The 26,419-nt window shown below is 43.0% G+C and overlaps 1 protein-coding gene across 8 annotated transcripts in view; it reads left to right on the forward strand.

The window, feature by feature from the left end:
• FAM120B (family with sequence similarity 120 member B) overlaps positions 1–26,419 on the forward strand; it is a 748,069-nt gene that overhangs the window by 540,501 nt on the left and 181,149 nt on the right. For all 8 annotated transcript variants that reach the window (XM_068231923.1, XM_068231924.1, XM_068231925.1 and 5 more), the window contains one exon: positions 12,592–12,703. In XM_068231923.1, coding sequence (XP_068088024.1) covers positions 12,592–12,703 — 112 coding nt within the window. The remainder of the gene's footprint in view (positions 1–12,591; positions 12,704–26,419) is intronic.

The raw sequence follows: 26,419 nt of genomic DNA on the forward strand, positions 1-26,419 counted from the left end.
GGAGCCATTAGAAGTTCCTCAAATTTCATATGTACACTCTGCCCCTAGTTAGATTAAGACTGCTATCTAAAAAGGAGGGCATTAACAGTAAAAGTTACCCTTTAAAGGGAGGGAAAAGCCTCAGATGCGCAGCACCCAGTCCATCGTTCAGTTTTCTTAATGTGTAAGGAGCTATGGTTTCTTGTGAATATTGTATATCTGGTGCTATACCGCCATCTACTGGGTAATGCAGTCTATGGTCAGAATTAGAGGCATATTTCCAACCTAAAGAGAGACTCAATCTGTGTATGAAGCCACTAATTAAAGTATGTGAGTCGACTCTTCCGTCATAAATCGGGGAGGTGTTGTAAACATCCTCAGTGACCCCCTATCACAGAAATATAGTATTTACTCACTTTCAGGGTCATATATATAATAAAGCCGGGCCCCGTAATACTGGAGTGGTATAATCACGGTGCCTCATACACCCTTCTGCTGCACAGTACGGCGTTTTTAGGATGGTGCAGCCTACACGGTAGGCATAATCATTAACTGAACATATATGTCCTAGGCACTGAGGGTTAGCATATGGCAGTATAGGAAGCGCACCCCAGGGTATTTTTCCACTAAAACGTGGAACTAAAGGGTAGTATACAAACGGAGTGTCTTAACCATAGAAAGGACCGAGTGGATCCAGCATGTGAAAGGAAGGGTATTATTTACCTATATGCCTAGCATCGTGGGCCGAATCTGCAAGCAGAATGGATATGACCATTTACCATAAAGTACCCAAGGATAGACTAAAATACAGAATAATAGAGATGCCCCCCACCAGCGACGCCGCGGGAGACCAGCTGCAGGCAGTACATGCAGAGCCATCCGAAATCAAGGAATGTAAGAGTTTGAAGAGGCTTATTGTATGAAGGCTAGTAACCGGCCTTTCCTGTAATTATTATTGCAAGTATTAAAGGCATAGCATTCCCTTCAGGAAGATTTCAACTGCTCGGTCCCCCGAGGCGTCACCGGCACAAGGCACAAAGCAAATAAAGAACACATTTTCAGGCATCTCTCAATCCTTAAGGGCTTAGCTGTGCAATAAGTCACATTACCAATGCGCCTGATTGTATTAATCATATCAGTATATCACAATTCACTAATATATATCTATACTCCCATCCTAACCTAACATTGCAGGCACGCAGTATGAAAAATTAAACCGCATTAATTCCTCTAGACGATCCAGGAGACCGAGTATTAGGGTATATCATGTTAGCAGACAGGCTATGAAGAACCGGGGATTACAACTGACCGTTATGTACACCGCACGCGCGCCAAAAAGATAAAAAGATATGGGCGGGCAATTTAAAAACGAAGAGCAACAAGGTCATTAGCGCGCCAATCGGAGTATAATGGCGGATCAGATTTAGCGTATGCCTGTTGGGCCGGTACATTAGATCCCCTGGGTCGTCTATAGCCGGCAACATATATACAGATAAAGGCAGGAGAAGTATACATTCACATTGTGTCTGTTGAACAGTCTCTGAAATAAACGGAGAGATCTAGTTCCAACTGCAGGGGTTCGTTTAAGACACCCATTATGTTTCACAGCAATGGTATAGCATATTACAGGAGTTTATAAAATAGAGTTGAACAGTAGAAGAAAATAACAGTATAACGGAAATAACATCAACAAGTCCGGCTGATGATTGAGGGACTTGCATATCAGTATCCCGATACTGCCTAATAGACAGTCTCAGAGCAATAAACCGTGCACCCACTATCAACACTTAGAAGAAAAAAATGAATGAACGTCCTGAAAGAACATATATAGCGGACTGCAAAAACAAAATCGAACCAGGTTCACATATCCGAGTTAGTTATGAAGGAGCTAGATAGACGCCGGGAGTGATCTCCCATCGACCAGTCTGCCGGGCTATCCAGGGGGATATTGTATATGCTCATGGTAATCTGAATATCTGGACCAGCGTCTGATTATCGGCATCAAAGTGGAGATAACATTGTACTTACAGTTCCGTAGGCAAGCAATAATAAACATATTACTCAGGTATACGTGGTAAGGTATTTATCCAAGTCATAGCTTCAGCAGGTGTTGTAAAAAACTTGGTCTCTCCATCTGCCTGGACCCTGAGCTTTGCTGGGAAAAGCATGGCGTACGGGATACTACGATCTCGTAGCTTCTGCTTAACTTGTGAGAAGGACTGGCGTTGTTTCTGCGTCTCGTTGGTAAAATCCGGGAAAATCATTAAACGGTGGTTCTCGAGGAACAGGTCACCGACGTTTCTTGCAGCTATTAAGATATTATCTCGATCCTTGAAGTTTAGGATTTTGAATATCAGGGCTCGCGGAGGTGCTCCAGGAGGATTCTTTTTGCTGGTGACCCTATGGGCTCTTTCAATCACGAAGAAGGGGGAGAAAGTGTTGTCAGGGAGAAGGCGCCTGAGTAGTTGTTCAACATATGCGGGTACATCGTCCCCTTCAGATCCCTCCGGGAGACCAACCAGGCGCAGGTTGTTACGCCGGTTCCTGTTCTCGGCATCTACCGATTTTTCCTCCAGGGTCTTCAACCGTCGTTGCATGGCGGGGATGTCACTGCTGTGTGCCCGGACCGTGTCTTCGTTGTCTGAAGTGCGTCTTTCCACCTCAGTCATTCGCTCCCGAATGTTGCACATGTCTTGTCGAAGCAGCCCCAAGCCAGCGTCCACATGGTCAATTTTAACTGTAAGGGCAGCCTGACATGTCTGTATTGCCTCCATGATGGTGCCCACATATAGCGGGAGTGGCTCAGGTTCTTCAGCTGCGACCATGATGTCTGCTTCCTTATCGCCCTTTTCTTTCAGCTTCTGGGCAGACGGGGTAGCCGTAGGTTGGTCTGGCTGTTTAGTTTTGTCCCCTTTCTCTTTTTCTTTATTCTGCTTGTTGCGCTGCGACATTGCTGGGGCCTCGTAGGGGTGATGACGAGATGAGGATAACTTTTCCCGGGCAGGACCCACAGACTCTCCCCAGTCAGAGGTAGCAGCGGCACCGGTTTCCGCAGATCCCTCCGCTGGAGGATCGAACCAGCTCTCCAGTTTGCGCCTGGGTGTATGCTGGGCTTGCAGGGGGTATGCAGAGCAGGATTCAGCTATGTTTGAGCAGTAGTAGCGGAGAAAAGAAAACTAGGTAGCGGAGCCTCTTCACCACGCGTCCGCTTAGGTCGCCATGTTGACCACGCCCCCCCATTGTTGTTTTTGTTTAATTACTTTGCCTCCAAGCCCCAAGGTCCAGGAGAAAATGACCGGGTAAAACCAGGTCCAAGTAAACTGGCTCATCTAATCATTATAGCCTCGCGCAAGGTGATCTTTAATAAATGGATTTACCCCAGTACACCTACGGTGTGGGATGTTAAAGAAGAATTAAATCATCTTTTTCAACAGGACAAGTTGGAAGCCATCATTCATAAGGACAAAAAGACTAGAAGTTTCTTTAAAAAATGGAGACAATACATACTTACCTCTCATAATGACACCCAGCTAAGAGAACTGATGGAACACTTTATTTACACCAAATGGTATCTTGTGGAACAGTTACAGGGATCCTTAGGCAGATTTGAGATTTCTTAGTCAAGCTCATCAGCGTGATTGGAACCTTAGAGATGACAGATGGGAGGAGGGTGGGAGGAATAGGGGGGTGGGGGGGGGAAGGGGACAATCTGCTTCAAAGTTCAACAGTCCGAAAGAATAAATGTTTGCTATGAGAGAAGCTTAATGTAATACATACCTGTTATTTGTATCTATCTTTTTGGCCTGTACAAATGTCCACCCCTTGTTTATTTTGGTGGAAAAAAAAATTGTATTTAAAAAAATATATATATATATATGAGTTTTAATTACAGTAGCGTATATTGATTTCAAACTATAATGGCCAAAAACTGAGAAATAATGAATTTTTTTAATTTCTTTCCTAAGCTTCCTGTTAAAATGAATTTAGAAAAAAATCATTCTTAGCAAAATGTACTACCCAAAGAAAGCCTAATTAGTGGCGGAAAAAACAAGATATAGATCAATTAATTGTGATAAGTAGCAATAAAGTTATTGGCGAATGAATGGGAGGTGAACGTTGCTCGGATGCATGAGGTTTTCGACACTGCGGTGCTGAGCCGGTTAATAAGATAACAAATTGTCTTGCAATTTGACTCTAAAATTAACGTTGAGAATGTAATTCCTTTGAAATCAGCCCACACAGATTGATGCCAAATTATCTTGTTAAGATCAATAAAAAAAAAAAAAAAGAGTAACCACGAAACATTCTTAACATAAATCTGAATGGACATTATATCAGGGTACCATTTTTTTAATATATTAATAAATAATAATAAAGGGACATGATGTAATGATAAAGTACATTGGCCTTGATTCACTAAGCTGCCCTGCTAAAGCAGGGCAGCTTAAATAGAACAGCGCGAGTTAAAATATAAATACTGTGCACACGCTATGTGCTGTTGTGCTGTGTAGTGTGTGCTGTTAACTTACACCAGCTCTTTTCTAAGTACCGGCTGCTACTTTAATCCCACCCTGAGACCAGTCGAATCCAGTGGCTTTGTAGGATGTGATCCCTGCACTTTGTGGCTTAGTGAAACAAGGCTATTGTCCCCTAATATTCTCTGGGACTTGATTGATTGATTCTTAGGTAAGGGAGGAATAACACTTACTACATAAGGGTTGATTTATAAAGCATTACCGCATTCAGTAATGCAGAAAACCGCTGACTTTATTGAGCACTTAGGAAAATGTCAAATCATAAATGCTGTTACTGCATGAAAAGCTGAAATTACTGAGCAGTGAGGTAAATTACCGACTTGTGCAGTAAGTACCTTAACACATGTCAGTAAATGTCAATTCATAAAGTCTACAACATGCGGTAAAGCCACAAAACATTACCAGCTGCTTTGATGTGGCGAAAAGAGTGCGGAGTCTGTGCGAGACTGTGCAGTGAGAGCTGTCACTGACAGGAGAAGGGAGCCAATAGAAACAGCCCCTGTCTTCTGCAAGTCCCGATGATTGGATCTGATAGGACCCGCAGACTTCTTTGGCGGGTCTAGCTTTTCTATCCTCCAGGCAGCGAGCAGAGAGATCTCAGAACAAAAGAGACTTCCCCTTCAAACCGGAAGGAGGAAGTTCGCATAGAGAGTCTTGCAACGCATCCAATGGGACGCGTGCAAGCTATTTGGAGCGCATGGTATACAACGGACTTATGGGTAAATAACCCTTGTTTCCCCGCCGCAGCTACGGCAATTAAGCCTTATTTAAATCACGTATTTGAGTGCTTAGCCACTGGTGAATACTCGTGAGCCCATGCCTAAACACAAATAGACAGACAGAGAAAGCAGAGGCAGTATAACAAACATGAACATTCTATTCTGTGATGCCTCTTACTATTGTAAGGCCCTTACTGCAAGAGAACAACATGTAACAACACAGAGACACTCCACTCTCTTCTGCTGTTACAAACAGGTTTTTGTCAATGGGCTTCAGTAATTTACCGAACTTCTACCGCACCTGTGAACATTTTTATGAATTAGCACAGAAAAATTTTAAAATACTGAATGCATTTTTTTTTTCACACAGCCTTTTTTCGCACAGCCTTTTATGAATTGACCCCATAGTAGGCAGAAACAATACAATTTTACATTTATTTATTGTTTGGCTAACACGGTACAGAAACATTTTTACTACTAACATTTATTTGAGAAAATTGTAAAATGGACCAAAAGTCAGCAGTTCATATGAAGAGTCTCTTTACAGTGTAAATATTGTATACACGTGCATAAAAAAGAGGTGCTGGAAAATGTGGGCACCCAGTTTCAGCAAGTAGAATATACAGTGGTGTGAAAAACTATTTGCCCCCTTCCTGAATTTTTATTCTTTTGCATGTTTGTCACACTTAAATGTTTCTGCTCATCAAAAACCATTAACTATTAGTCAAAAATACACATAAGTAAACACAAAATGCAGTTTTAAATTATGGATTTTATTATTTAGTGAGAAAAAAACTCCAAATCTACATGGGCCTGTGTGATTGCCCCCCCTTGTTAAAAAATAACTTAACTGTGGTTTATCACACCTGAGTTCAATTTCTGTAGTCACCCCCAGGTCTGATTACTGCCACACCTGTTTCAATCAAGAAATCACTTAAATAGGAGCTATCTGACACAGAGAAGTAGACCAAAAGCACCTCAAAAGCTAGACATCATGCCAAGATCCAAAGAAATTCAGGAACAAATGAGAACAAAAGTACTGTAATTGAGATCTATCAGTTTGATAAAGGTTATAAAGCCATTTCTAAAGCTTTGGGACTCCAGCGAACCACAGTGAGAGCCATTATCCACAAATGGCAAAAACATGGAACAGTGATGAACCTTCCCAGGAATGGCCGGCCGACCAAAATTACCCCAAGAGTGCAGAGAAAACTCATCCGAGAGGCCACAAAAGACCCCAGGACAACATCTAAAGAACTGCAGGCCTCACTTGCCTCAATTAAGGTCAGTGTTCATGACTCCACCATAAGAAAGAGACGGGGCAAAAACGGCATGCATGGCAGATATCCAAGGCGCAACCCACTTTTAAGCAAAAAGAAAATTAAGACTCATCTTAATTTTGCTAAAAAACATCTCAATGATTGCCAAGACTTTTGGGAAAATACCTTGTGGACCGACGAGGCAAAAGTTGAACTTTTTGGAAGGTGCGTTTCCCGTTACATCTGGCGTAGAAGTAACACAGCATTTCAGCAAAAGAACATCATACCAACAGTAAAATATGGTGGTGGTAGTGTGATGGTCTGGGGTTGTTTTGCTGCTTCAGGACCTGGAAGGCTTGCTGTGATAGATGGAACCTTGAATTCTACTGTCTACCAAAAAATCCTGAAGGAGAATGTCCAGCCATCTGTTCGTCAACTCAAGCTGAAGCGATCTTGGGTGCTGCAGCAGGACAATGACCAAAAACACACCAGCAAATCCACCTCTGAATGGCTAAAGAAAATCAAAATGAAGACTTTGGAGTGGCCTAGTCAAAGTCCTGACCTGAATCCTATTGAGATGTTGTGGCATGACCTTAAAAAGGCGGTTTATGCTAGAAAACCCTCAAATAAAGCTGAATTACAACAATTCTGCAAAGATGAGTGGGCCAAAATTCCTCCAGAGCGTTGTAAAAGACTCGTTGCAAGTTATCGCAAATGCTTGATTGCAGTTATTGCTGCTAAGGGTGGGCCAGCCAGTTATTAGGTTCAGGGGGCAATTTCTTTTTCACACAGGGCCATGTAGATTTGGAGTTTTTTTCCTCACTAAATAATAAAAACCATAATTTAAAACTGCATGTTGTGTTCAATTATGTTATCTTTGACTAATAGTTAACGGTTTTTGATGAGCAGAAACATTTAAGTGTGACAAACATGCAAAAGAATAAGAAATCAGGAAGGGGGCAAATAGTTTTTCACACCACTGTAGGTAATATTTACCGATATTGTACATTGTTAAATTGGCAATTACAATTGTAAAACATTGGTAAATAATACAGATATGACTACAACTAAATCTAACACTATTCTCACACGGAACCCTCCCTACCCTCCCTCTACTGATGCCTAACCTTAACCAACCCTGCCATAGGACAGTTGCATTGCACCATGTGTGAAATTAGTCTTGTCGCATTACAAGCAATGGAACCAGTAAGACAAAAAAGACAGTGCTCACAGATGGAAATAAATAGCGGGCCGTGGGAGACAAGGACAGGTCTCACCTGACGATGTTGGTTATGGAAACAGGCCAGGGACCAATCATCTGGTGGCATTCCAAGATTGCTACACCCTCCTACCAGGGGTGTAGCAATAGCCATAGCAGCCAGAGCAGCTGCTTGCATTTAAAATACCTTTTCGGTACTTTGTAATTGAAAAATAACCAAAAAGTGATTCAGAACATGCTATCAAAATAATTGTATAATACAGTGGGATGCAAAAGTTTGGGCAACCTTGTTAATTGTCATAATTTTTCCTGTATAAATCGTTGGTTGTTACGATAAAAAATGTCAGTTAAATATATCATACAAGAAACACACACAGTGATATTTGAGAAGTGAAATGAAGTTTATTGGATTTACAGAAAGTGTGCAATAATAACAAAATTAGGCAGGTGCATACATTTGGGCACCACAAAAAACAAATGAAATCAATATTTAGTAGATCCTCCTTTTGCAGAAATTACACCCTATAGGTTCCAATGAGAGTCTGGATTCTGGTTGAAGTTATTTTGGACATTCCTCTTTACAAAACATCTCTAGTTCATTCAGGTTTGATGGCTTCCGAGCATGGATAGCTCTGTTTAACTCACACCACAGATTTTCAATTATTTTCAGGTCTGGGACTGAGATGACCATTGCAGAACATTGAACTTGTTCCTCTGCATGAATGCCTTAGTGGATTTTGAGCAGTGTTTAGGGTCATTGTCTTATTGAAAGATTCAGCCCCGGAGCAGCTTCAGCTTTGTCACTGATTCCTCGACATTAGTCTCCAGAATCTGCGGATACTGAGTGGAATCCATGCGTCCCTCAACTTTGACAAGTTTCCCAGTCCTTGCACTGGCCACACAGCCCCACAGCATGATGGAACCACCACCATATTTTATTGTAGGTAGCAGGTGTTTTTTTTTTAATTCTGTGTTCTTTTTCCTTCATGCATAACACCCTTTGTTATGCCCAAACAACTACAGTTTAGTTTCATCAGTCCATAGCACCTCCTTCCAAAATGAAGCTGGCTTGTCCAAATGTACTTTAGCATACCTCAAGTGGCTCTGTTTGTGCTGTGGGCAGAGAAAAGGCTTCCTCAGCATCACTCTTGCATACAGCATCTCTCTGTGTAAAGTGCGCAGAATAGTTAAATGATGCACAGTGACTCCATCTGCAGCAAGATGATTTTGTAGGTCTTTGGTGCTGGTATGTGGGTTGACTCTGACTGTTCTCACCATTCGTCACTTCTGTCTATCCAAAATTGTTCTTGGTCTGCCACTTCGAGCCTTAACTTAAACTGAACCTGTGGTCTTCCATTTCCTCAATATGTTCCCAACTGTGGAAACAGACAGCTGAAATCTCTGAGACAGCTTTCTGTATCCTTCTCCTAAACCATGATGGTGAACAATCTTTGCCTTAAAGAGACACTGAAGCGAGAATAATTCTCGCTTCAGAGCTCATAGTTAGCAGGGGCACGTGTGCCCCTGCTAAAACGCTGCTATCCCGCGGCTAAACCATATTGGTCGTAGATTTTGCTCTTACTGGAGGCAGGGCTAACGGCTGCAGCCCTGCCTCACAGCGCGTCTATCAGACGCGCATCACCGCCTCTCCCCCGCCCCTCTCAGTGAAGGAAGACTGAGAGGGGCGGGGGAGAGGTGGAGGTACGCGTCTGATAGACGCGCGGGAGGCAGGGTTGCGGCGGTTAGCCCTGCCCCAATGCGGAAGAGATTCCGCGATGTACGGAGGGGATTTGTGGGTGAAGGGACCCCCGTTAAGCCGCAGGATAGCGGCGTTTTAGCAGGGGCACACATGCCCCTGCTATCTATGAGGTCTGAAGCGAGATTTATTCTAGCTTCAGACTCTGTTTAAGGTCATTTGAGAGTTGTTTTGAGACCCCCATGTTGCTACTCTTCACAGAAAATTAAAAGAGGAGGGAAACTTCCAATTGACCCCCTTAACCACCCTGGCGTTCTGATTAAATCGCCAGGGTGGCTGCGGGAGGGTTTTTTTTAAATAAAAAAAAAACTATTTCATGCAGCCAACTGAAAGTTGGCTGCATGAAAGCCCACTAGAGGGCGCTCCGGAGGCGATCTTCCGATCGCCTCCGGCGCCCAGAATAAACAAGGAAGGCCGCAATGAGCGGCCTTCCTTGTTTTGCTTATATCGTCGCCATAGCGACGAGCGGAGTGACGTCATCGACGTCAGCCGACGTCGTGACGTCAGCCGCCTCCGATCCAGCCCTTAGCGCTGGCCGGAACTTTTTGTTCCGGCTACGCTGGGCTCAGGCGGCTGGGGGGACCCTCTTTCGCCGCTGCTCGCGGCGAATCGCCGCAGAGCGGCGGCGATCAGGCAGCACACGCGGCTGGCAAAGTGCCGGCTGCGTGTGCTGCTTTTTATTTCATTAAAATCGGCCCAGCAGGGCCTGAGCGGCAGCCGCTGGCGGTGTTGGACGAGCTGAGCTCGTCCAGACCGCTCAGCTGGTTAAATACTCTTTCTCATGATTGGATTCACCCGTGTATGTAGGTCAGGGGTTACTGAACTTACCAAGCCAATTTGAGTTCCAATAATTAGTTCTAATGGTTTTGGAATTAATAAAATGACAACAGTGCCCAAATGTATGCACCTGCCTAATTTTATTTAAACAATTATTGCGCACTTTCTGTAAATCCAATAAACTTCATTTCACTTCTCAAATATCACTGTGTGTCTCTCCTATATGATATATTTAACTGACATGTTTTATCGTAATAACCAACGATTTACACAGGGAAATCATGATTAACAAGGTTTCGCATCCCACTGTAATATAATATGTAATTTACTTTTTCTCAGAGTTTTCTCCTTGGATATCATTTTTCAACTTTTTAAAAATAACTTTTCAGCACTTTGCAATTGAAATATATATATATATATATATATATATATATATATATATATATATATATAATTATTATTATTATTTGATTTATTTTTTTGCTTCCTGGGGGGGACTTGCAAGGCATTTTCTTGGCAAGGTGTGAATATGTAATATAGGAGAAAAATCAGGAGAGAAAGTTAATTGCATATGGAACCAGATATCTTAAAGGTAACTCATGTCATCAGACCAGCCTGTGACAGCGTGCAACCTTTTAGCACCTCCTGCTGTATTGTACCAGTTTTTAAAAATGTTTTAATTGAATGTTTAATTTTTCCAAAATCATATTGAGCTGCCCCCACCAAGTCTTGCTGCTGTAAGGCCTATAGACAGTGACTTCATTTTATATTTTGTAAATATAAGTGATATATTGGTATAGAGCGTAGACATTTGCTTCATTTTGAACAGTAGCCTACATAGCATTTTTTTCCAAAAATGTTGAACATGGTTGTAAGTTTGGGCTCTGTGAAGGCCAGTCACAAGTATCAGTATGGGCAGCTCAGTGGCGTAGTGAATAGCACTCTCGCCTTGCAGCGTTGGGTCCCAGACTTGAATCCCAGCCAGGGCACTATCTGCACGGAGTTTGTATGTTATCCCCATGTCTGCATAAGTTTCCTTATGCACAAAAATTCATAAAGTGGCAGTATTTCACCAGAAAATAATTGTAAATTGAGCACCATTTCACCAGAAACTAATCTTAAAGTGGGCAGCATAAGTATTTCACCACCAGAAAATAATCGTAAAGTGGGCAGCATGTCACCAGAAAATAATGGTAAAGTGGGCAGCATTTCACCAAAAAATATTTGTAAAGTGGGCAGCATTTCACCAGAAAAAAATCTTAAAGTGGGCAGCATTTCAGTAGAAAATAATCGTAAAGTGAGCAGCATTTCACCAGAAATTAATCGAAAAGTGGGTAGCATAAGCATTTCACCAGAAAATAATCGTAAAGTGGGCAGCATTTCACCAGAAAATAATCGCAAAGTGAGCAGCATTTCACCAGAAATTAATCATGAAGTGGACAGCATGAGCATTTCACCAGAAACTATTTGTAAAGTGGGCAGCATTTCATCAAAAAATAATCGTACAGTGGGCAGCATTTCACCAGAAAATAATGCACCTGCAAGAAAAATAATTTACTCACCTGGTAGAAGTCTCCTCTACCTGCCGGCCTCTGGTAGCTCCCTGACGATCCGCCTGCAGCAAATCTCCCACGCTGACAGGCAGAGAGCAGGGCTACGGGAAGATGGCGCCCGAAGCCCTGTACTGGAGACACAAATAGTCTCCAGTGCAGGGCTTCGGACGACATCTTCCCGTAGCCCTGCTCTGCCTCCCGGAAGACTCCCGCAGGCTGAGGTGAGCTGTGGGTTGCTGGGAAAGAAATGGCGTGGCATCTATTAGACGCTTCAGCCAGTTCAATACCTTAGGGGTTACTATCGAGTGGCAGCACTCCCACCCTACACACATAACTTCTGCCTCCCCCCCCCCAAAACAGCCCTGGGCACCCCCCCCCTGCAGCTGAGGGGGTTGCAGCCCCTATAGTTACCCCCCTGCCACTGATGTTCTGCTGGTATCTGTAATTATTGTTATTATTGTTTTATAAAACGCCAACTTACTTTGGGGCACTGTACAAAGTAAGAAACAAATATGGGGTACAAAATAATACATAAAATGGTATACACAAATATACGAAATCCAGAGTTGGTGCAAAATACAGAATCAGTGCAAAATACAGAATTGGGAATTAAAGTGACAACATTAATATAAATAAATGTGTAACAAATTCCATGATACAAAAGGGTGAGAGAGCCCTGCCCTTGCAAGGCTACAATCCAATAACATAAAAAAATATTTTTTTTGCATTTTATCATATATTTGTAGCTGATTGCCACAATTAATTGGCTTTGTATTTGTTAAATGTATTTGTAGGAAATGCTGATTGCACAGTTCCAGAAGCTGAAAACGCTGATCACTGATGCCTGTGCAGAGCAGGGTAGGAACCTGCATTCAAATCCTAGAGGAGGCAGCTGCCCTTTTCCAGGTAATTACACCACCAATAACAAGAAGTCATAACCGTGAGTAAATTTATTTTTGTGAAGTGTGTATTATATACACTAAGATGCACATAAAAAAAACCCCATAGCTATGATTCTTTGTCTGTTGCCTATGGCTGTTTACATTGTTTATGCTATTACCTTCAGTTAACTCTACCTAATAAAAATACTTATATCCTTTGTATATGAAGCAAGTGCTGGTAGCTGTAACAAGATCAGTCATTTGTTTGTGTACACACTGTTAAACATTACTGTTGCAGCTCATAACATCTGTTACTGTATTATTATTTCTGCTATTGAAGTTACAACAATGGTGTCAATTCTGGTAGGGTTTTCAAACAAATTACCTCATGCGCGGTAATTTACCTCTGGAGATAATGACATTTAGCAATTCTGGTAGGTTTTAGTCATGTTTTACCTCATGCGGTAAATTATGAGGTAATTTGTGAGGTAATTTCCATTCATTTTACTGAAAATAGCTATTCTCTTGGAAATTAGGGGGCATGTTAGCACATCATTTACTGATCAGTTTAAGACCTGCCTGTACCTGGAGGTAAAGTCAATTTGTATGCATTTTGCAGTTTTTAGTGGAGATCCTATTGCTGTTTTAGTGGAGTTTCGTATTCAGGCTGTGTAATAGAAAAGAAGGCCTGGTGCACACCAGAGGAGTTTTTCTGAGCGTTTTGAGTTTTTAAATCTGCTGCTAATGTTATCCTATGTGTCTGTGCACACTGGAGCAATGAGGTTTTGTAAAAAAAAAACCATAGCATTACATTGGGAAGAGCTTTTAGAGGTTTCAAAAGCTCTTCCCAATGTAATGCTATGGGGTTTTTTACAAAACCTCATTGCTCCAGTGTGCACAGACACATAGGATAACATTAGCAGCAGATTTAAAAACTCAAAACGCTCAGAAAAACTCCTCTGGTGTGCACCAGGCCGAATAGTAGAAATAAAACTCCAAATATTTACTGGATTTTTTTTTTATGGGGATGCCTATAAATATAGGTTGCTACATAATCAAATACACCTTCCCCTCTCAAAAAAAACATAATCTTATGGAAGACAATTAAAGACTACTGTTAATTATTTACTGCATGTTTACAGCTGAAATACTGCACGTTTTACCGCACTTTATGCATTTACCGCATGTTTTACTGCATGTTCAGAAATGCAGAAAAATCTTTCAGAATTGCTACAAAAAGAGGAAAATACTGCATGGGGTATTTTACAGACAAAAACATATTTCAGTGTATTTTCATTATACAGTGGCTTGCAAAAGTATTCGGCCCCCTTGAAGTTTTCCACATTTTGTCACATTACTGCCACAAACATGAATCAATTTTATTGGAATTCCACGTGAAAGACCAATAAAAAGTGGTGTACACGTGAGAAGTGGAACGAAAATCATACATTATTCCAAAACTTTTTTTTACAAATAATTAACTGCAAAGTGGGGTGTGCGTAATTATTCAGACCCCTGAGACAATACTTTGTAGAACCACCTTTTGCTGCAATTACAGTTACCAGTCTTTTAGGGTATGTCTCTACCAGCTTTGCACATCTAGAGAATTAAATCCTTGCCCATTATTCTTTGCAAAACAGCTCCAGCTCAGTCAGATTAGATGGACAGCATTTGTGAACAGCAGTTTTCAGATCTTGCCACAGATTCCCGATTTGGATTTAGATCTGGGCTTTGACTGGGCCATTCTAACACATGAAGAGGTTTTGTTTTAATCCATTCCATTGTTGCCCTGGCGCTATGTTTAGGGTCATTGTCCTACTGGAAGTTGAACCTCCGCCCCAGTCTCAAGTCTTTTGCAGACTCCAAGAAGTTTTCTTGCAAGATTCCCCTGTATTTGGCTCCATTCATCTTCCCATCAACTCTGACCAGCTTCCCTGTCCCTGCTGAAGAGAAGCACCCCTAGAGCATGATGCTGCCACCACCATATTTGACAGTGGGGATGGTGTGTTCAGAGCGATGTGCAGTGTTAGTTTTCCGCCACACAAAGGGCTTGATTTACTAAGCGGTGCTAACCTACTTAGCACGTCTAAAGTCTTAAGGCGTGCTAACCAGGGTGCTAAGTAGGTTAGCACCAGTTTTCTCAATCAGATCGTAGGCAAAGTCCTATGCGCGCGCTAAGTCCCATAGGCTTTAGTGGGCACTTCACGCGGAGCGCCCTGCGCTCTGTGCAGTACGCGCGCAACTTTGCGCACGATCACTTCTTCTCACATTTCAACTGAGTTTAGACGTGCTAAGGGCCAGTGCTAAAGTTAGCACCGTTTTGTAAATCAAGCCCATAGTGTTTTGCATTTTGGCCAAAAAGTTCCATTTTGGTCTCATCTGACCAGAGCACCTTCTTCCACATGTTTGCTGTGTCCCCCACATGGCTTGTGGCAAACTGCAAACAGGACTTCTTATGCTTTTCTGTTAACGATGGCTTTCTTCTTGCCACTCTTTCATAAAGGCCAACTTTGTGCAGTGCACGACTAATAGTTGTCCTATAGACAATTTTCCTCACCTGAACTGTAGATCTCTGCAGCTCGTCCAGAGTCACCATGGCCTCTTGACTGCATTTCTGATCAACGCTCTCCTTGTTCGGCCTGTGAGTTTAGGTGGACGGCCTTGTCCTGGTAGGTTTACAGTTGTGCCGTACGCCTTCCATTTCTGAATGATCGATTGAACAGTGCTCCGTGGGATGTTCAAGGCTTTGGTAATCTTTTTGTAGCCTAAGTCGGCTTTAAATTTCTCATTAACTTTATCCCTGACCTTTCTGGTGTGTTCTTTGGACTTCATGGTGTTGTTGCTCCCAATATTCTCTTAGACATCCTCTGAGGCCGTCACAAAGCAGCTGTATTTGTACTGACATTAGATTACACACAGGTGCACTCTATTTAGTCATTAGCACTCATCAGGCAATGTCTACTGGCAACTGAGGCAATGTCTACTGGCAACTGACTGCACTCAGACCAAAGGGGGCTGAATAATTACGCACACCCCACTTTGCAGTTATTGATTTGTAAAAAATGTTTGGAATCATGTATGATTTTCGTTCCACTTCTCACGTGTACACCACTTTGTATTGGTCTTTCACATGGAATTCCAATAAAATTGATTCATGTTTGTGGCAGTAATGTGACAAAATGTGGAAAACTTCAAGGGGCCGAATTCTTTTGCATGCCACTGTATATTGCTTGCATAATTATCTGAATTTGTCTCAACTAATTTCCTGCACAGTGGCACTCATACTTAGAGTAGAATAGAATATTGTACTGTGTTAGAGTAGGGAAAGCTTATACCTGCTGGTTTGCACTGGGATCTTTCTTATAGAAGCTGAGAATATTCATCAGTGAGCAGCTTATGCTTTTCACAATCCTATAGAAACTGTGGCTAGGGGCATTGAATTATTAAGTGCCAACCTATTCCATGGCACACACAACAGAAAAAAATCAATTTACAAACTGTTGCCACAAATTTGGAAGCATGCAACTATTGTGTCTTCAAGAATGTTTTTTTTTAGTGCATCTGTGCGAATCTAATAAAATACATTTCCTGAGGATACAGTGGAGCCCATGCTAGTTTGTTCTGGATGCTGATTGGAGGTATTTGATGTCACCTTGCTAGCATGGTGTGCTCCTGTTAAGAATGAATATATACAGTATGCAGTGGTCTCCCTAAAATTTATAACAGCCAGGTGGCATGAAAAAGTAGCCATAAGAGGCGGAACATGGATAGTTGGTGGTGGGGAAAATGTAAATGTGCACTATTTTTTATTAGATTGAAAAATCCCTGCACATACAGTATCTCTGAAAAAGTGAATACACCTCTCACATTTTTGTAAATAATTAAAAGGCCCAGCAGGGGCTGTTCTTCCTGAGGCAACTGAGAACGTTTGCAATACCATGGGGGTTGTTAACCAGTTTGTATACTGCCACCATTTTATCTGTCCTTTGCTCCTCCATCATCATCTGGTACACGGGTAAATTCAAGTGACAGGCACAAACTCTGGAGAGTAATCAGCAGTTGCTGAGAGGATCACTGGGTCACCCCTGCTACCTCTGGACCTCATCCACATATCTAGAATGAGGTTTAGGGCCAACTGGATAACGCACAACCCCTCTCACCCTGTCAGTTTCTTCAGCCTCCTCCCCTCAGGCCACTGCTACAGGACCATCCCCACCAAGACCTCCAGGCAGAGAAACACCTTCTTCCCCCAGGCAGTCCTCCTCCTGAACTCAAGCCCCCACAACAAAACCTCCCCCCAGAATCTCCCTTCAGCATCTCTGGAGTTTTAGCATACCAGACCTATGTCATGCTCTGTCCTGTATATGTGTCACCTTGTATGCTTTTCACCTTTTGCAGTATGTTATATGTTGCTCTGATCGTAATATTGTTTCTGCACTATGTTTTATTCTTGCCGTATGTCCCACAAATAATTCCAGGTCCAACGTCACACTTGATGAATAAAGTTGATTCTGATTGAGTTTCTCTATGTATTAACCTTGTGCCAGCCGTGTTTTTTTTTTTTTTTTTTTTTTTTACATGTACTGCGGCACCACATCCTTTTATGCTTCCCCAGCTTGCCAGTGTGCATCCTGCAACCTTTGGCAGAGTGGTGCAGGGGGTGCTTGATAATTAGCTGATCTGGACGCAGGATCAGCTCTACTATAAGCCCGGTATAGCCGGCGGCCACAGCACTGTCCGGAGTTATTGTACTCGAGGCTTCTTCATGGCTGCTAACAGGTTAAATCGGCCTTGAAATTATATATCCTTCATCAGGCATATTTGACCCCTAGCCATATGGTTAAATACAAGCCAGGGACGAGCAATATTTGACCTAACTGCGGCACTAACTCCCCCTTCTTTTTCCACTTGATCTGTGAATGTCCGCTGATTGCGGCCTTTTGGTGGCAAATTGTGGCCTTCTTCCATGATAAAATGGTATGCCTGGCTGCACTGGACCCTGTGATCTGCATATAGGGTGTGATACAGGACGAAGATCTTCGGGCCTGCACCAACACACTATGAGGCCCCCTGCACACTGCAAATCCGATTTGTGATTCCGATTAACACAAAAAACGCAGCATGCAGTACCGATTAAAAATTGGAAATCGTAATCACATGTAATCCTAGGTAAATAACTTGGTCGATCGGCTCACCTATCGACAATCACTAGGCTGCTACATACTCTGGTTTATTTTCTTCTATCTCAATTGCATAATGGGTAATTGTTAATATGAAGTTTTTTAAACTTTTATATGCAAAAGTTTATTGTACAAAAGGAGCAATACGAATTCACATTAGAATACATAGAGCCATCAGAAGGTTTTGCTCCTTTTGTACAATAAACTATTTCTTGGTTAATAAAGTGGATTCTGATTCTGTACAAGCTATACACAGACAGACTACTTTGTGTATCAAAGTGTCATATCTTCAATGTTGTCCCATGAAAAGTGTAATAAAATATTTACAACAATGTGGTGTATGTGAGGTGTACTCACTTTTGTGAGATACCCCCAGTATCCCCCCCCCCCCACCACCACCACCACCACATTAATAATAATAATTAGGTAGGGTTCCCACAAATGGTAAGGCAGTGTTCTCCCAAATAGGTGTCAGTGGTGGACACCTGTAATAAAGAAAGGACACAGATAATCACCTGCAGCCTTGTTAATTAATCAAGTATTCACATGCCCTCTGATAAAAATATTAAGAAGTCACAAGCATCCAAATAAAATAATTGGGTAATCGCACACCTCTAGATAAAGTAATTAAAGGAAGCCTAAAGTGAGAATAATGTGCCCAGTTTAACTTACCTGGGGCTTCTTCCTGCCCCCTGTAGTTCTTTTGGACCCTCACAGTTGTTTTGCTCTGTTCCATTCAGCAGCTGTACCCCCCCTAAAGCTGCATGCATGACTCTGGGCCATAGACCTTCTCGATCATGCACCCCCAGCCAATAAAAAATTGCAACTGTACATGCACCGAATGCTCCCGGCTATGAGAGCGGGATTGAGGAGGCGCTCAGCCTGGGCCACGCATGCACAGTAGTCCGTGACTGACTCTGTCAGCCTGCTTACGGAGGGGCACAGCTGCTGAATGGAACAGTGTAACTATGGCAAAGGACCAGAAGGAATATAGGGGTCTGGAAGAAGCCCCAGATAAGTTAAACTGGGCACATTCCTTTCACTATACATACCCTTCAAGTAGCCAGGTACCTCAAGACAAGCAAATTAAATACCTGTAGTGAGGTGTGCCAATCTAAAAATACTTGAGACAGTAGTACCACATATATATATATATATATATATATATATATATATATATATATATATATATATATATATATATATATATATATATATATATAAAAGTAGCTATGCTCTCCCTATAACAGAATTAAGTAGCCATGTGTACATAGATATGAATATTAGGTAGCCAGATGTGCCCCCAACCAGTTAACAGTATTAGGCAGTCCGGCGAGTTCCCCAGGTAGGATTGTTAGGAAGCCATGCATGATCCCTTCCCCAGATAGTAAAATTAAGCCTCGTGCACATACTAGATGCAACTCAACCTAGGCAGCCGGTGATGACAGCCAAAATAAGAAACTAGCATGTTTACAGCTGCCCTTGATTCTCTCCGACGCCTCAGCCAATGGTCAGCCTAACAAATCGAGCCAGCCCAGAGTATTGACTTTCCCACTCACCTGCCCTGTTACATTAATCCAATGCCTCTCTGTAAGTCCGTCAGCATAGCTACAGAGCACAGAACTGCAGGCTAGTGTCAGATCTGTACAGTGTGCACAAGGCTTTAGCATTCAGGTGTGCCCCTAAATATTAGTCCCTACTGTATAGGTATTAGGATGTGTAAACACCCAGTATAGGTAGCCAGAGGTCCCCCCCCCCTTGGTATAGATAGCAGGATGTGTGCCCCCAGTATAAGTAATCAAAGGTAGTCCCTGTGTATAGGTAACCATTCAGTATAGGTAGCCAGAAGTAGCCCTGTAGTAAAGGTAATCATAGCTTTTTTTTCGAGGATAGGTAGCCTTAAATGCCCCCCCCCCCCATGTAGGTAGCCCCCAATATAGTTATCCAAGATACCCCCTGTATAATTACGCACCTCCCCTGTATAAGTGCCAAAAGGGTCCCTCAGTTAAGGTAGAGATCTAAATCAAGTGCTGGAACCACAGCAAGTTGGTATTTTTCTTCCTTTCTACCCTTCACCCTGCCTTTGACCTCATGTAAAGAACATGGTGGAACGTGGTTTTAACTATGGCACACATCTTCCTGTATGGCATTATTCATTGTTACCTGACCAGGGAATTAATTTGGTAAATTCGTTGTAGGGCTGCCAGTATTCACAAGCACTATGGACAGGGGTTATGAATATGATTAGGAAACCGCAAAGAATTTTTGCTAGGTAACATAAAAGAACAACAACAACAACAACAACAACAACAACAAATAACATTTGTAAAGCGCTTTCCTCCCGTGGGACTCAAAGCGCATAAGCATGGCTCCGACCATCGTGGTACAGGGGAAGAATTTTATAAATCTGGAAATGCCAGGCTAAACAGGTGGCTTTTCAGTCTGGATTTGAATAGCTCCAGGGATGGTGCTGTCTTTACTGGGTGTGGTAGGGAGTTCCAAAGAGTAGGGGCAGCATGACAGAAGGCTCTGTCTCCAGATTTTTTGAGGTGCACTCTGGGAGTGACCAAGTTTATAGAACTTGCTGATCTGAGGTTGTGAGAGGTGTGGTGCAGCTTCAGCAAGTCCTTCATGTATCCAGGGCCCAGATTGTGCAGGGATTTGAATGTCAGCAGTCCAATCTTGAAGAGTATTCTCCATTCTACTGGTAGCCAGTGCAGTGAGCGAAGGATCGGTGTAATGTGACAGTGGCGAGGCTGGTTTGTTAGCAATCTGGCAGCAGCATTCTGCACTAATTGCAGGCGACGCAGGTCTTTTTTGGGGAGGCCAGCATAAAGGGCATTGCAGTAGTCCAGCCGTGATGTGATGAAGGCGTGGACTAGGGTTTGAAGATCCTCTGGGGGAATCAGATGTTTAATCTTTGCAATGTTCTTCAGATGAAAGAAGGAAGATTTAACTACAGATGAAATTTGGTTTCTGAAACTCAATTCCCCATCGATTAGTACGCCAAGGCTACGCACAAGGTTGGAGCTGTTTATGTCTGAATTCCCAATCCTGATTGGTGTTGCTTTAGGATAGAGCTGTTTTGATGGCGAGCACTGGCTTTGGACAAACAGGACCTCAGTTTTGTCAGCATTCAGTTTCAACCAGTTATCATTCATCCATGCCTGAAGCTCAGCTAAGCAAGAGTTTATTTTTGGGGTAGGGTCTGTTCCACCAGGTTTGAAGGACAGGTATAGCTGTGTGTCATCGGCGTAGCAGTGGTACGTCAGGCCATGTCGTTGGATAAGTGTACCGAGTGGCAACATGTAGATTGCAAACAGCAGAGGGGATAGGATTGATCCTTGTGGCACTCCGAATTGTAGAGGTGCAGGTTTGGACATTATAGGTCCTAGGGATACTCTCTGTGTTCTGTCAGTCAGGAATGATCTGAACCACTGGAGGACTGATCCACTGATGCCACAGTACTCCTGCAGTCTGTTAAGCAGGATTTCATGGTCAACTGTATCAAAAGCAGCTGAGAGATCCAACAGGATTAGGATGGAGCATTCCCCTCTGTCCCTTGCCATGAGCAGATCGTTGCAGACTTGGATGAGGGCTGTTTCACAGCTGTGGTGTTTCTTAAAGCCAGATTGTAGAGGGTCCAGGATGTTGTTTACTGACAGCCTGGTTTCAAGTTGCAGATAGACAGCCTTTTCAATAACTTTACCTAAGAAGGGGAGGTTGGAGACAGGTCTGTAGCTGCTCATAGCATCTGGATCCATGGAAGGTTTTTTGAGAAGGGGCTTGATGATTCCTTCTTTTAGAGAGGTAGGAAACCTCCCTGCTTGCAGAGAGCAGGATTGCTTCTTTTATGTTACCTAGCAAACATCCTTTTGGGTTTCCTAATCATAGAAAATACAAACCTTGCTCTTCCTATGTATAAAATCACATATGCTAGCGGAGGATGTCCACAAAAATTTCACCAAATGTGGATGTCTTGGGTTATGGAGCATGAGACAAATGCACTAGGAAAAGTTGTCAGACCGGGTGACAAGAACAGAGGCGGCCTTAGAGTATGCGGGGCCTGGGGCGAGTGTCACATGCGGGGCCTAGAGCCATAAGTGTAGGCCATATACCGTATCGCCACGTTCATGGGCTTGTCCACCTTTAATGCAGTATTCCTTATTATTATTGTTTAAAAACAGTTATGTCAGGTAAAGGCCACTAAGCCAACCAATATAAAAACAAACATTTGCATGGTGGTTTTAAGTACGGGGGTGGGGGAGCTCATGCTTCAATTAATTTGGAAATTCTATGGTTCATGTTTCACAAAATTCACATTGTTGTAGTAACTTTTGTCTTGCAAAATTCAGCAAATTCAGCAATCATGAGGCCTCCAACATGACCAACTCAGCAATCATGAGGCCCCCAACAAGACAAATTCAGCAATCATGCGGCCCCCAACAAGACAAATTCAGCAATCTTGAGGCCCCCAACAAATCATGAGGCCCCCAACAAGACAAATTCAATAACCATGAGGCTCCCAACAAGACAAATTCAGCAATCATGAGGCCACCAACAAGACAAATTCAGCGATCTTGAGGCCCCCAACAAATCATGAGGCCCCCAACAAGACAAATTCAATAACCATGAGGCTCCCAACAAGACAAATTCAGCAATCATGAGGCCACCAACAAGACAAATTCAGCGATCTTGAGGCCCCCAACAAATCATGAGGCCCCCAACAAGACAAATTCAGCAGTCATGAGGCACATAAATGGACAGTATTTCACATAAATAGGTAGAATGCCACCTTAATATGGTAGCTACCTCTCACCTGGCAGCAGTTCCCCAAAATACACTCAATCTGAGAGCAGTGGTTCCCCAAAAATAGTTAGCCCCAGGTCTGTAGGTGTCCCCAGAATAGGTGGCCAGCGGTATAGATGTCCCCAGAATAGGTGGCCAGCAGTATAGATGTCCCCAGAACAGGTGGCCAGGGGTAGAGATGTCCCCAGAACAGGTAGCCAGGGGTATATGTGCCCAGTATATGTAAGCAGGGGTATATGTCCCCAGTATATGTAGCCAGAGGTATATGTAGGCAGGGGTATATGTGCCCAGTATATGTAGGCAGAAGTATATGTGCCCAGTATATGTAGTGGCGGTATATGTCCCCAGTATATGTAGCCAAGGGTATATGTGCCCAGTAAATGTAGGTAGGGGTATATGTGCCCAGTATATGTAGCCAGGGGTATATGTGCCCAGTATATGTAGCCAGGGGGACATGTCCCCAGTATATGTAGTCAGGTGTATATGTTCTCAGTATATATAGCCAGGGGTATATGTCCCAGTATATGTAGTCAGGGGTATATGTCCCCAGTATATGTAGCCAGGGGTATATGTGCCCAGTATATGTAGTCAGGGGTATATGTCCCCAGTATATGTAGCCAGGGGTATATGTCCCAGTATATATAGACGGGTATATGTCCCCAGTATATGTAGCCAGGGGTATATGTCCCAGTATATGTAGCCAGGGGTATATGTCCCAGTATATGTAGTCATTGGTATATGTCCCCAGTATATGTAGTCAGGGGTATATGTCCCAGTATATGTAGGCAGGTATATATGTCCCCAGTATATGTAGGCAGGTGTATATGTCCCAGAATAGGTAGCCAGGTGTACCCCCAGCAGGAGGAGAGCAGCGCAGTGGAGGGAGAGAGGTGGGCACAGCAGCGAAGAAGGGGGGCCATCTCCCCCACCCCCCTTCCCTCACCTTAGGGTGCTCTCCCTCCCTTGCTCTCTCCTCCGAAACTAATGTGCAGGTGGCTGGCTGGCAGTGGGCGGAACTTACCTCCGTCTCGTCGCAGGCGCGGGATGGATTTGCCGCTGGTCTGGTCTGGTCCAGACCAGAGCAGCGGCAGTGGCACCAGAACTTCCGGTGCTGGAGATGGAGGTGAGTTCCGCCCGCTGCCAGCCAGCCCACCCGCACATTAGTTTCGGAGGAGAGAGCGAGGGAGGGAGAGCACCCTAAGGTAAGGGAAGGAGAGGGGATATGGCTCCCCTTCCCCGCCGTTTGCACAGCTCTCCCTCTTCTCGGCTCCCCTCCTGCTGGCTGCACGGGCACGCGGCCAGGTGAGCGAGCGATCGCGGCCCGCAGTGCCGGGCCTCTTCAAGCGCGCGGCCTGGGGCGATTGCTCCACTTGCCCCCCCCCTCCTCCCCCCCCCAAAGGCTGCTCTGGACAAGAACATATAGACCTCTCTACTCCTTTTCTTCTGTCTTTGCTTCCTCGCTCTTCTTCTTCCTTCTTTCTTCTCAATATAGTTTCTTGACCCATGTAGTGGTGGTTTACATGCAGGGCAAGCTTTACTAAGATAAGGGTGAAGATATAATGTTATGTATTATAAAGTTATGTATTTCGTATGATAAGATCTGCAAGCTCTAATTCTAGAAAAACATATAAACAGTGTTGACGTGTATTTGACAATCCATTGCATCTCCTGTATATATGAATGCCAAGTAGGCAGTACTATGGCAGATTTTGTGTGTATCTGTACTTTTTTTATGACTTTACACATTGAACTGTTGGTACACTCATTGTTTGACAGCAAAGTAAAGACTAGCAACATTTCAACTAAGTATTATACAGGGAGTGCAGAATTATTAGGCAAATTAGTATTTTGACCACATCATCCACTTTATGCATGTTGTCTTACTCCAAGCTGTATAGGCTCGAAAGCCTACTACCAATTAAGCATATTAGGTGATGTGCATCTCTGTAATGAGAAGGGGTGTGGTCTAATGACATCAACACCCTATATCAGATGTGCATAATTATTAGGCAACTTCCTTTCCTTTGGCAAAATGGGTCAAAAGAAGGACTTGACAGGCTCAGAGAAGTCAAAAATAGTGAGATATCTTGCAAAGGGATGCAGCACTCTTAAAATTGCAAAGCTTCTGAAGCGTGGTCATCGAACAATCAAGCGTTTCATTCAAAATAGTCAGCAGGGTCGCAAGAAGCGTGTGGAAAAACCAAGGCGCAAAATAACTGCCCATGAACTGAGAAAAGTCAAGCGTGCAGCTGCCAAGATGCCACTTGCCACCAGTTTGGCCATATTTCAAAACTGCAAGATCACTGGAATGCCCAAAAGCACAAGGTGTGCAATACTCAGAGACATGGCCAAGGTAAGAAAGGCTAAAAGATGACCACCACTGAACAAGACACACAAGTTGAAACGTCAAGACTGGGCCAAGAAATATCTCAAGACTGATTTTTCTAAGGTTTTATGGACTGATTAAATGAGAGTGAGTCTTGATGGGCCAGATGGATGGGCCCGTGGCTGGATTGGTAAAGGGCAGAGAGCTCCAGTCCGACTCAGACGCCAGCAAGGTGGAGGTGGAGTACTGGTTTGGGCTGGTATCATCAAAGATGAGCTTGTGGGGCCTTTTTGGGTTGAGGATAGAGTCAAGCTCAACTCCCAGTCCTACTGCCAGTTTCTGGAAGACACCTTCTTCAAGCAGTGGAACATCCTTCAAGAAAAACATGATTTTCATGCAGGACAATGCTCCATCACACGCGTCCAAGTACTCCACAGCTGGCTGGCAAGAAAGGGTATAAAAGAAGAAAAACTAATGACATGGCCTCCTTGTTCACCTGATCTGAACCCCATTGAGAACCTGTGGTCCATCATAAAATGTGAGATTTACAAGGAGGGAAAACAGTACACCTCTCTGAACAGTGTCTGGGAGGCTGTGGTTGCTGCTGCACTCAATGTTGATGGTGAACAGATCAAAACACTGACAGAATCCATGGATGGCAGGCTTTTGAGTGTCCTTGCAAAGAAAGATGGCTATATTGGTCACTGATTTGTTTTTCTTTTGTTTTTGAATGTCAGAAATGTATATTTGTGAATGTTGAGATGTTATATTGGTTTAACTTGTAAAAATAAATAATTGAAATGGGTATATATTTGTTTTTTGTTAAGTTGCCTAATAATTATGCACAGTAATAGTCACCTGCACACACAGATATCCCCCTAAAATAGCTAAAACTAAAAACTACTTTCAAAAATATTCAGCTTTGCTATTAATGAGTTTTTTGGGTTCATTGAGAACATGGTTGTTGTTCAATAATAAAATTATTCCTCAAAAATACCACTTATTTCAAATTTACACAGCTGAGGCGCACGGTTGCAGCAGAAGGCTCAACGTGACCCAATGTGCACCTTTAATACGATGGTTCAGATTTGAAAATAGTTTACCATCTTTTGATATTACATGTTGTCTGGTAAGCTCCCTGGAATGTCAGAAATAATGAAATAGGGATACACAAGAAAAACGTCTGCTCAATTCTAGTGACCAGAAAGTAAACAACCCCCCTCCCCCCCAAACAATTATATAAGTCACCCCCTTTAGGGCCACCCAGAAAAATGTAAGCTAGTGTAAAAAGAAGAAGAGGGACCACTGAGCAAGAAAGGAAACCTGCATAAAAATATGTTTGTTTTTTTAAATAACTTAAATGTACTGTAGATAAAGACAAGAAACACATTTAAAATATCAATTTTATACTGGTAGGCATAATTCG

Source organism: Hyperolius riggenbachi, chromosome 4 (assembly GCF_040937935.1).
Source record: "Hyperolius riggenbachi isolate aHypRig1 chromosome 4, aHypRig1.pri, whole genome shotgun sequence".
Classification (NCBI taxonomy): Eukaryota; Metazoa; Chordata; class Amphibia; order Anura; family Hyperoliidae; genus Hyperolius; species Hyperolius riggenbachi.